We start from the raw sequence: 12,608 nt of genomic DNA, 5'->3' as shown, positions 1-12,608 counted from the left end.
TTGGGGATGAAAATGGTTGGTTAATTTAGAATGAGTTTTTGTTGTACAAAATTTTATTTAAATCTGCTATCAAAAAAGGAGCATTGCAGCATTGGTTTTTCACATTGAGGAAATGATCCTTTTAACAGATTTAAAAGAAAAATATTTTTTGTATATATTTAATTACATTTCAGCACAATTTCTGTTTCTGTAAAGCATGAAAAAAACAACAACTGTAAAAACAAAACTGTAGATTTATTTTAGGCATTACGGTAATGATCATTTAAGGATGAAAATGTTTGCTTTATTTGAAATAAGTTTTTGTTGTACATAATTTATTTTAATCTGCTATTAAAAAAGCACTGTTTTTCGCGGTAATGATAATTTGATGATAAAAATGACTGCTTATTATTACCAAATTATTTCTGAAACAAGCCAAACAAACCTTTATGCTAAATGAAATATTCCATGAAGAACAAAGCCTATTTTAGGGCCATTATAATGTTTTGTTTTTACATTTCATGGCATTTCAGCACATTGTTATTACTGTAAAGCATAGAAAACGGTTTAAATTGTAGAAATGTAATTTATTTTAAGGTTTGATTTAGAATTATTGTAATTATAAATTGGGGATAAAAATGGTTGTTTTATTTAAAGTTATATTTTGTTGCACATCGTTTATTTAAATCTGTAAACACAAACTTTTCATGTCATTTATCACATTGCGGTAATGATAATCTGAGCGTGAAAATGATTGCTTAATAGCGACAAAATTAATTCAGCAACAAGACAATCATTTTTATAAGAGAATGAAGCCTAATTTAAGATATTTTTGTAACGTTTTAAAATATGATATTTTTTTAGATGTTTCAGCGTATTGTTCTCATTACCATAATGCAAAAATAAAACTTACATTTCGAACAAAAATTAATTCGTTGTAGGACTTTTCTCACTGTGGCAATGCTAATGTGAGAAAGAGCTTAATTTTCTCCAAAACTGCAACATTTTAACTCACCGGATATATATTTAAGATACTTTTATGATCAGCGTTTAAATTTAAAGCAGCCATTTACAAAACATAAAGTTGGGACGAAGTTTTACAAAGTGCTAACGCTAATTTGTTGGAGAAATTGTTGCTTGATCATTATGGAAAAATACATATTTAATAATTTGTAAATTTGTAACTAAATTTATAATTAAAGCACTTGTTTTGCATTACGGTAATGACAATTTGAAAAAGGCATGCTTTAAAGCAGTGTTTCTCAACCACATTCATGAAGGACCACCAGCTCTGCACATCTTCCATGTCTCCTTCACCAAACACGCCTGATTCAGATCATCAGCTCATTAGCAGAGACTGAAAGACCTGTGATGGGTGTGACAGACAAAGAACACATCCAAAACATGCAGTGTTGGTGGAAGAACGTTGTCGAGAAACACTGCTTTAAAGGGATAGTTCACCCAAAACTTAAAATTTACTCACCCTTCAAACCGGTTTGACTTTCTTTAATCAATATTTACAAAAAAAGAAATGTTGAGGAATGCTGGAACCATCTAATGATTGACTTCAATAGTATTTGTTTTTCCCACTATGAAAGTCAATGGTTACACATTTTCAGTTTCTTCAAATGCCCTCCTTTATGTTCTACAGAAGAAAGAAACTCATGGTTTCCACTTGAGGGTATGTAAATATAAATTTTAGTGAACAACCTCTTAATTTTTTATCTAAATTAGAGCTGCTATGCAAAAAAGAAGTTTACTTTACTTTAATACAATTTTGACTTTAAGATGAGCTACGACCCAGGATTTTCCAGCTGATATTCACCGTACTGCTGAGAACTATTGCTCTAATAGTGAGCGCTCACACAATCACATGCACAGAGTTTACCTGAGTACTGTAGTGGATAAACATCACACACTTTCCTGATGCGCCTGAACACTTCGCAGAGACTGAAACAAGACCTGCCAGCGGCCGCGGCGCTAATCCTTCGCCTGCGGCTCTTGTCGCCAACACACGCCGATGGCACTTCACATACTTCAACATACTGTGTGTGGATGCTACATTTAAAAAAAAAAAAAAAAAAAAAAAAAAAAAACGACATCCCGACAATCCGAAAGGCAACTCGAATCGTAACAGTCCCGCTGCCTTCATCTTCCAGACGACAACACATCAAAATAAAAAAAAATAAAAAAAACATCCATTTTTTCCAGGACGACGCTAAAATTTCACTGAGTACAAAGAGGACCTTGTGTGTTTGTGTGCTCTTGGAAGGGTTGCGTTTGTGTAACAGTCATCAGATCCTCGCGTAGTTTCATTCAGATGGAGGTATTCATGGAGTGAAGGCAACGTAAAGAACAACATTAAAAACAAAACATGGCGTTAAAACTGATGAGGTAACGTGTGCTCATAATCCCAGCAGTCAAAGCGATCCCCTGAATGCCCTCTCTGAGAGTCTTCTCGCGGTTTTCGTTTTTGAGGTTTTGTCGTGTGTGTGTTTTTGAGTACAGTAGACGAGATGTGCTGGTGAAGCCGATTGGTTGAGAGGAGGATGCGAGATGAGATCCGATTGGTTAGCAGCGAGGTTCACATTTTCAGGTGCTGGAGTCTTTGGGCGGCAGGTCTGTGTCGCTGTGGGACGTCAGCATGGAGAGCAGGCACTCGGAGGTAGATGTGTTGAGGGTGTTGTTGGACTTGGAGATGGTGGAGATTCGCTCCTCCACGCAGCCCGCTGATAGTCGAGCTTCGGCGTCGTGGTCCCAGCACTCCTCGATGGTCTCGCACAACTGGCTTAAACCCTGAACAGAGACACACACACACAAAAAAAAAACATGCAGTTGAAGTCAAAATGATTAGCCCTCCTCTGAAATTTTAATATTAAAAAAGGAAAGAAAAGCTGGATCACATCAGATCAATGTCATAACAAATGCTCAAATAATGTAGCCTAGTTTACAGCAAGCATCATGTTTTTAGTTAGATTGTGTCTTCTGTCATGTACAGTAGGCCTATAGGTCTGTTAATTTTCTAAAGAAAATATATTATTTGAGTTTATCACAAGAAACTGTATTATGTTTAAAAACTAAACAAAAAATGGCACAGTGTCAGGATCGGATCTGTATCGGTCCCTACTCATAATTTTGGTATTGAGGATATGTTTTTCAATATTTCCCAAAGGATGTGTAACTGAGCAAGGAGATTTTTATAGTATGTCTGATAATATTTTTTCTTCTGGAAAAAAGTCTTATCTGTTTTATTTCGGCTAGATTAAATTATGTATTTATTTTATAAAAACATTTTAAGGTCAACATTATTAGCTCCTTTAAGCTATATTTTGTTTTTGATAGTCTACAGAAAAAAACACTGTTAAACAATAACTTGCCTAACTACCCTTAACTGCCTAGTTAACCTAATTAACTTAGTTAAGTCTTCAAATAAAACTTTAAACTATAAAGAAATGTCTTAAAATATCTAGTCAAATATTATTTACTGTCATCATAGCAAAGATAAAACAAATCAGTTATTAGAAATGAGTTATTAAAACTGTTATGCTTAGAAATGTGCTGAAAAAAATCTCTCCGTTAAACAGTAAATTGGGAAAAAAATAAAAAAGGGGGCAAATAATTCTGACCTCAACTGTATATCAGCAACAAAACAATAAACAAAACTACATGTAAATGTAGGGAGTGATCCATCAGATTTTAAACCAACTGCTGCAATATTGGTCTATCCCCAGAATGATATAAATTGTTCCATTATAACAGTAGTTAAAATTTTCATTATTAAGTTAAAATGCAACATTTTTTATCTGCCCATTTCAGATCATTATTTCCATTAATCGTGTATTTAGATGCATGTTCTCACCTGATGCTTGACCCAGCAGTCTTTAAAGACGGGCCGCATCTTCTTGTGCACCACTGCGTCCTGCAGGTCCTCCAGTGAAGGGTGCTGACCGACCTCCTCCTCAAACGGCAGCTGATACTCACCTACAGGACCTGAGAGAGACATCCACAGCGTTAGCAATACAACACACAATACACTCAGTAAGCAGAACCAGCTTGACAATACTGAATGGTGTGAACACCGTTTGACAAGAACACCGTTTAATAATGTTAAACTTAATCCAGAAGGCCATTAGGTGTCCATATGGTATACTTGGGGGGGGGGGGGGAAAACAAAAAAAAAAAAAACTCTAGTGGAGAGCTAAAATACCTTATGTATTTGTGTACGTGAACAAAAGGTGTGCAAAGTATAGGCACTTCATTATTTATGCATACTTTACTTGATTTATTTAATACTTAAATGTCAAGAAAAAATCTTATTGAAGCAACCATTTAAAAACTGGCATAGAAACAACGACATCATTATAAGGTTACATCATTACATCAATATATAGTTTATACGGACACTATTTTTAAATCTATATCTGTTTTTGGGGTTTATCTATCTCCCCCTGCCCACTGCCATTATTGGGATTTTTCCCTTGCAATAAAATCTTTCAAAGATACAAGCTGATTGCACAGCTTTTTGATGTGCTCCTTGCCAAACAACTAATATTGCTTAGGTGGAAGAATCAGAAAACTCCAACCCCAATACAGTGGATCTGTGATGTCCTCTTCTTTCTAAAGTCGGAAAAAAATAGACTTTCTAGAGCAGGGGTGGCCAACCCTGTTCCTGGAGAGCCACCTTCCAGCAGATTTCAGTTGCAACCATATTTAACGCACCTGCCTATAATTATCACTTTGTATTCAGGTCCTAATTATTTGGTTCAGGTGTGTTTGATATGGGTAGCAACTAAAATCCTCAGGAAGGTGGCTCTCCAGGAACAAGGTTGGCCACCCCTGTTCTAGAGGTTCATCTAACCAGTTTAAGACCATGTGGGACCAGTTTCCCTGCTAAAAAATCCAGCTTAAACCAGCCTAAGCTGGTTGACTGGTTTTAGCTGGTCGACCAGGCTGGTTTTAGAGGGGTTTTGGCCACTTCCAGGCTGGTTTCCAGCCATTTCCAGCCTGGTCTTAGCTGGTCAGGCTGGAAAATGACCAGCTAAATCCAGCTAAATCCAGCAAAAACCAGCTTGACCAGCCTGGTTTAAGCTGGACATAGTTGGTTTTAGCTGGTCATATCCCAGCCTAACCAGCTAAGACCAGGCTGGAAATGGCTGGAAACCAGCCTGGAAGTGGCCAAAACCCCTCTAAAACAAGCCTGGTTGACCAGCTAAAACCAGCCTAGGCTGGTTTAAGCTGGATTTTTCAGCAGGGATATGAAAATATATACAAGATCATGTTTTCTTGTCAAATAAAAACGACTCCTGGTTTAAGAAAATTTATTATTTTCATTTCCTAAGTTCAGAGTAGAGTGTATTGTGTGATACAGATTGTATAATTGTAGTTGTTGTTAAGACAAATTATTATTCCTTGTATGTGCTTAAGTTACCATCTATACTTTTTTAAATATAATTGTTTTTCCTTTTTTTCTTTTGTAATTTGCCATAAAACTCATAAATAAAATTAAATAAATAAGTAAATAATTAAAATAAATAAATAAACAATAAATAATAATAATAAAATATTAATATTAATAAATAAATAAATAATAAAAAACTAAATAAATAGAAAAATAATAAATACAAATAATAAATAAATCAATAAAAATCAAATAAACATGATGCATTTGTACTCCAACAAACAGGGTAAACCTGAGCAATTAGCTGTGCATAAAGAAACTAAGTAAACTTTGGGCTTTGGGTGTTGCGCACACGCTGTGAAGAAAGCTGTGTGTTTGTGTGAACTGACCATCAGAAGCAGTGCAGCGAGACACCAGCTCCCACAGCACCAGTCCCAGAGCATACATGTCGATCCTCAGGAAAGAGTCCCTCTGGAAGTTAATGGCTCCTTCCAGCACCTCTGGAGCCATATAACGCCGCGTTCCCACCTGCAGAAAACACACAAACACAATGAGGCATCACTATTCATCTCATCACATCCTAGTCCAGTGTGGAGACAATTTAGCATTTTGTTTTACACACAAACACTTCCTCATGTGAAAATGGTAAGTGCAGGTGATCAATCAAACAACCAATCAATAAATTCAATACATTTACAGATAAAGTTTGAGACATTTCTGCAGAGTGATTTCTCTGGCAACTAGCTCTGCAACTGTCACATGGTCGCCTCCACTGAAGCTAAGCAGGGCTGCGCCCGGTCAGTACCTGGATGGGAGACCACATGGGAAAGCTAGGTTTCTGCCGGAAGTGGTGTTAGAGAGGCCAGCAAGGGGCGCCCAACCTGTGCTCTGTGTGCGTACTAACGCCCTAGTATATTGATGGGGACTCTATACTGTTCAGTGAGTGCCGTCTTTTAGATGAGATGTTAAACAGAGGTCCTGACTCTCTGTGGTCGTTAAAAATCCCAGGCACTATATTTGGACGGCATCCTGGGCAAATTTGCCCACTGACCTCTGTACGTCACAGCCTCCTAACCATCCCCATATCATAATTGTCTTCATCCCTCCATCTCCTCTCCACCAATCAGCTGTTGTGTGGTGTGTGGTCTAGTGCAGTGGTTCTCAAACTTTTTTCACCAAGTACCCCCTCAAAAAAACATCGTCTCTCAAAGTACCACCATAATGACTGGTATTGAAATACAGTAGCGTAGTAGGTGTTATTACAGATTATTTCTTCTTATTATAAATAGTTATTATTGTCAGCCACTTTAAACATTATAAATAGTTTGAACATTAACACTGTACTGTGCTTACAGGTAAAAATAAATTAAACGTCAACGTTTAAATTAAAATGTGCTTTTAAAAGTTCATTAAAGATGGCACTTTTCTTAAAAAGTAAGAAGAAAACTGCTGTAGTTAAATGTAAAGTATTATCATAAAGTAGCCTATTCATTAAATCCTGGAAATGTTCCTTAGACCAAATAAATATAGGCTATATGTCATCATATATGTATATATAACATTTTAATATATATGATGCATGCATACGACTTATTTATAAAAGTATCTTTGAAATCTAAAATTTACCTTGTATTTTAAATATATGAATTGGCTTTATATATTTAAATTAGAAATTTGATCTTATTACTGCAGGTTAGAGTAGGCTATGTGTGTCAGAAAAGCAAGGGATTATACCCGTCAACATTGGGATATAAAAATACGGGATATGCCCCCAACACCCGTGCCAAAAATGGGAAGGAAATTTGCTTCAAATGATAGAATACATAACAAACATTAGAAATTTGAAAATAAAATAAAAGGTTTAGTCTATTAAAATCAATTTACTGATCACATTATTGTTATCATGCTCGTCAAAGGGTTAAAGGTGTGTTCATTTTTTTACTTTAATTATTCAGCGATTCCTCTGTGTACCACTAGTGGTACACGTACCAGTTTGAGAACCACTGGTCTAGTGCATTATGGCTGCTGTCGCGTCATCCAGGTGGATGCTGCACACTGGTGGTGGATGATTCCCACCCAAAAATGTGTAAAGCACTTTGAGTGTCCAGAAAAGCGCTATATAAAATGTAAGGAAATATTATTAATATTATTATTAAATCAAGCTTGAGAGTGAAACAATGAGTTGGCAAGCAATCAGTTCGTGTTATTTAAAGCACTGGATATGTCACATGCTGATCAAAAACTTTGACAAGTTTTTATTGAATTTACAAATAAATTACAAATGTAATATCTATTAAATGTGATTTTCAAAGCATCTAATACTAATAAACATGGAAGGATATCCCAGACAATTTTTTAAATGCAATTGCAAGTATTTGCAATTGCATTTACAATGTAGATGCATAAATTCTGATAATTCAAACGCGATTGCAAATAGACAAATTTGTTCCAAAAAATGGATTGGAAGTGGTAAATTTACATTTGTGGACGGGAAATTTACAAAGAAAATAAATAAAATTTGTACATACCAATAAATGTTTCTGCCTCCAATTGCAAAAACTTTGCCTTCATTTAGACTACAATTATTCCTTTTTTTTTACTGTTAAAATGTCATCAATGGGTTTATAAAATGTCATTTATTTTTAATGCTATGTTGCATTTCTTTGATGAAGGCTTGAATTCCAACTGCAAAAGTGTTGCCTCCAAAAACAATATATTTTACGCCATTAAAAATGTCAATAAATGTACAAAATTCATCCCGTATCAGTAAAAATAAATAAAAAGTTATGGACAAGTGTTATTTTAGTATCTGTTGTGGTATTTATTAGTAGCTAATCAATGTCAATCAATCAAAAATATTAAAAAAAGATTTAAACCAAAAATAGTTCAATATTTACATTTATGAACGCTGACTCAAAGCAATCAAAATGTGTCATATATGCTGTTTTTTTGTGTTAACAATTTATAGATATTTCAAGCAAATGAGATTTGATCTCAAATGTGCTCAGATGCTTTAAAATTGAAATGAAGAAAATCCCAGGCACTTTACTAAGAGCACTGTTTAAAGGTCCCGCGAAATGAAAAAAAGTTCAGATGTTAGGGCCTACTCACACTATGCCATCCGTACCGTGCCCAGGCCCGTTTCCCGGATCGTTTGAGAAGTGTGAGTGCGCTGAATCGGGCTCAAGCACGGTTCACTTGGCCGGCCCTGGCCCGGTTGGGAGAGGTGTGCCTGAGCGCGGATCACTTGGGCTTTTGTGTGTGTGAGCGCAAAACGCACCAAAGCCCGAAACCGAATGCGAGACGTGACTTTTAAGGGGCTGTTTCATATGGATTTATTAATAATTTTTACTGTTCAGTGATCGCAAACTGCCGTAGTTTATTAAAGACGAGAACTCCTCACAGCACGACAGCTGCGCGCCTTCAGCAGACCTCCTCATTTCTGCAGCACGAGGACTTTATGATCGTTTATGAAAGTGGCGGATCTGTCCGGTGAAATATCTGACTGCGTGTCCCCGCATCCCTAAGGACTGTTTGGCGAAATATTTGACGGCATATCAAACGACTGAAACGATATAACTAGAGAAATCTCCACTGTGCTGCTGAGTGAGAGCGTATGGCAAGCCGTTTTAGCATTTAAACCTTGTTCTGACTATCCATAAATATATTTAGAGATATCTCTAATTATATTTTGACTAGTCATAATTATAATTCGACTAGTCAGAATGACAATTAGAGATATCTGCAATTACAATTGTACTAGTATGAAATCAGATTGGAGATGTCTGCAAATATATTATGACTAGTCATATTCCTCCATTGACTTCCATTGAAAAATATTTGCAGATATCTCTAACTGAGTTTTGACTCGTCAAAAATCCAATTCAAGATATCTACAACTGTAATTCAACTATTAGTAAATTAATTAGAGATATCTTCAAATATATTTGTAAATATCTCTAAATATGACGAATCAAAGATATCTCCAAATGTATTATGACTAGTAAAAAACTCAGATATATCTCTAATTACAATTGTGACTAGTCAAAACTCATTTAGAGATATCTGCAAATATTTTTCAATGGAAGTCAATGGAGGAATATGACTAGTCATAATATATTTGCAGACATCTCCAATCTGATTTCGTACTAGTACAATTGTAATTGCAGATATCTCTAATTGTTATTCTGACTAGTCGAATTATAATTATGACTAGTCAAAATTCATTTAGAGATATCTCTAATTACAATTGTGACTAGTCAAAACTCATTTAGAGATATCTGCAAATATTTTTCAATGGAAGTCAATGGAGGAATATGACTAGTCATAATATATTTGCAGATATCTCCAATCTGATTTCGTACTAGTACAATTGCAGATATCTCTAATTGTTATTCTGACTAGTCGAATTATAATTATGACTAGTCAAAATATAATTAGAGATATCTCTAAATATATTTATGGAGCCAGAACAAAGATTTAAATGCTTAAAAGGTTTGCCATAGAGAGCGCTTCTAAACAGCGCAGTAGCGATGACGTAAGCGTGCCGAGGCCCGATATGGTGTGAGCGCGGGCCGTCGGGGGAGACGGGAGGGGGGACAAGCGTGCTTTGGCCCGGTTCGAGGCAACTGTACCTAGTGTGAGTACGGCCTTAGTATCAGTATGTTAGGCTTAAGGACATTTATAAGAAGTATAAACATCCAAAGCTTGCAGTTTGTCACTTCCATCTAAATGGTTCAACATTTTGTCACCTCATATCTAGGTTTCTAATCAAATCTTCAGACCAATCAGATGCTCTCTAGTATCTGACATGCCCTGCCCCCTTCAAGACTTTTCTCATTTGCTTTTTATTTGATGCGCTTGAGCTAGACCACTCTTATGGGCAGAGGGGTGTTAAAACCAAAACTCCCAATTTAAAGCACTTCACAGCACTTTTAAGACAGATAAAACCCGATAATCTGCATGGTCAAATAAATATACAAGTAGTTGAAAGCTTGTTTTCATCGGTTTGTACCTGGCCGTGTGTATCTCCAGGTGGTTTCCCAGGCTCAAAGCGCACCGCCAACCCGAAGTCTGCAATCACTGCTGTTAAATCCATCTTTAGCAGCACGTTCTTACTCTTAAAATCCCTGCAAAACACAAAGCTCAAAATCACGCATAGCTTACAGTGGCACCAAAGAACATCTCTAATCTGCTCATCCCTACTTCTTTTAAATGTTCATCCAAAAACTGAAACATACAGTTCATTTACTCACCAAAGTTTTATTCAGTAGAACACTAAGGAAGATTTTTAGCTGAATCCGTGATTCTTGGTGATTCATATAATGTTCACCCATTTTTGAGAGTAAAATGAAACGCATACAAACATGTCCAAATCAATGAACTCATCTCTGAGTGTGTGTCCACGTATGCGTCATCAAGTGACCAGAAACTTGCTCTCACTACACTTGTGCGCACGCCGGAAATTGTTAGCCAGGATGTACGTTGAAGCTTATATTATTGTAAATAATGTTCAATTTCCAACACAGACCAACTAGTTTATTTCATAAGACCTCGGTGTATCATCAGGAAGCACAAGGATTGATTTCCACTTGTTTATGAGTGCTTATTTTTAATCTCAATGAACAAGTGACCATTAACAATATATATTATACTAATCGCCAAGAACCATAAAATCTGCAAAAAATCTTGCATGAAGGAATAGCGTGTGAGATTTGTTTCATTGAATTATTACAAAAAAAAAAAAGAAGAAGCAATTTTAACTAGTCAGATGGGGTGAATTCTTTGCAGTAATGCCAATGAAACGACAACCTCTATTTCTGGTTTGATTTTACATAAAAAGGTAATATATGCCCTCTAGTGGTGAAAATTACACACTCAGTCACAGTCATCAATATACTCCTTTGTCGTGAATACACGCTCTCAAGTGGTGAAAATTACACTATCAAAATACACCTTTGTGTTTTGTGAACACACCCTCTAGTGGTGAAAATTACACTAGCTGCGTCTCAAATGGCACAGTATACACTATGCACCCATGCACTATGTACTTGCGCACTTACACACTCAGCAGCATAGTATGTGACTGTAGTGTCGTCCCAAATGGAGCACTGATGTTTTTTACCAAGCGGAAATTCGAACTGTTTCCCTGATGACGTTTGACGGTTGCCAAATCAGTGAAATAAACGACCAAACTATCAAATAATACCTGCCGTGAGTATAAACGCATTTACTATCGGGACGCGCTATTATCACTCTCATGGCAGAATTTTGCTTTCACCATCCAAAGTCAATAAAATTATTCAACATGTGCGCCTGATAGCTCCGCCCCTTCTGCAAAGCGAGCAAAGCTGTGGTCATTGAGTGAGTGAAGTGTCCACCATTACACACTTCATTTTACCTGTTGAATGAGTGCATCATCCATCTAATTAGTTTTCAGTGTGAACACACTACTTACACTATTAATACCACAAATTGGCGTAGAATAGTGCATAAGTATGCGATTTGGGACGCAGCTACTGTCATCAAAATACACCTTTGTGTTTTGTGAACACACCTTATAGTGGTGAAAATTACACACTTAAAGGCACCTCACTGAAGAAAAAAAGTCTAAGTCTAAGGTCTAAGTGCCCGTGCTCACGGAGACATTTTTTGCTTGCGTTTTCTGCTGACGGTTAACGCCTTGACTAAATAAGGGGCGTCAATGTGATCGTGCACACAAACGTGCTTAATGGCAGGCGCAAAAGCATCATTTAAAAAAAAAAAAAAAACACCTCATGCTTGTTTTTTTTTGTTTTGACGCACCACGTAAAAACCTTCTCCACCAATCAGATCGGCACTTTTGTTCACGTGCACGGAGCTGCGGAAGTTACAGTAAACAGCACTTGGAGGCGCTCAAGCGCTAAACTGTCAATGCGAGTGCACATTGAAGAAGATGCCCAGAGGCGATATGAACGTGGAGCTGCTCATTGCTCGTGACCAATAATAATTTCTTCATCGCTAGAGCTGGAGCTGCTGCTTGAACCATCTATTCTTGTTCCGAGTCACCAGTAACTTTAACAACAAGCATAGATATGAACAACGAGCAAGTGAACTTCCTCTCCTCCTCTTCTTCTGTGTCAAGCCTGATTTATACTTCTGCGTCAGGTGACCGGCGTAACCCACGGCGCATGCAACGCGCGTGGCTGTGCATTTATACTTCTGCGCGCTGTCTCTGTCGGCCTGCATTAAC

At 36.7% G+C, this 12,608-nt stretch overlaps 1 protein-coding gene across 1 annotated transcript in view; it reads right to left on the bottom strand.

The window, feature by feature from the left end:
* The window catches only part of acvr2bb (activin A receptor type 2Bb), a 44,267-nt gene continuing 31,659 nt past the window's right edge, over nucleotides 1-12,608 (bottom strand). The window contains exons 8-11 of the mRNA XM_002667580.8: nucleotides 10,392-10,506; nucleotides 5,767-5,905; nucleotides 3,839-3,969; nucleotides 1-2,775 (exon numbers count right to left, since the gene is read on the bottom strand). Of these exons, the coding sequence (XP_002667626.1) occupies nucleotides 2,572-2,775; nucleotides 3,839-3,969; nucleotides 5,767-5,905; nucleotides 10,392-10,506 (589 nt within the window). The 3' untranslated portion in view covers nucleotides 1-2,571. The remainder of the gene's footprint in view (nucleotides 2,776-3,838; nucleotides 3,970-5,766; nucleotides 5,906-10,391; nucleotides 10,507-12,608) is intronic.

This window comes from Danio rerio, chromosome 2 (assembly GCF_049306965.1).
Source record: "Danio rerio strain Tuebingen ecotype United States chromosome 2, GRCz12tu, whole genome shotgun sequence".
Lineage (NCBI taxonomy): Eukaryota > Metazoa > Chordata > Actinopteri > Cypriniformes > Danionidae > Danio > Danio rerio.
Note: the sequence above shows the minus strand (reverse complement) of the source record. Positions and strands in the feature narration are given on the sequence as shown.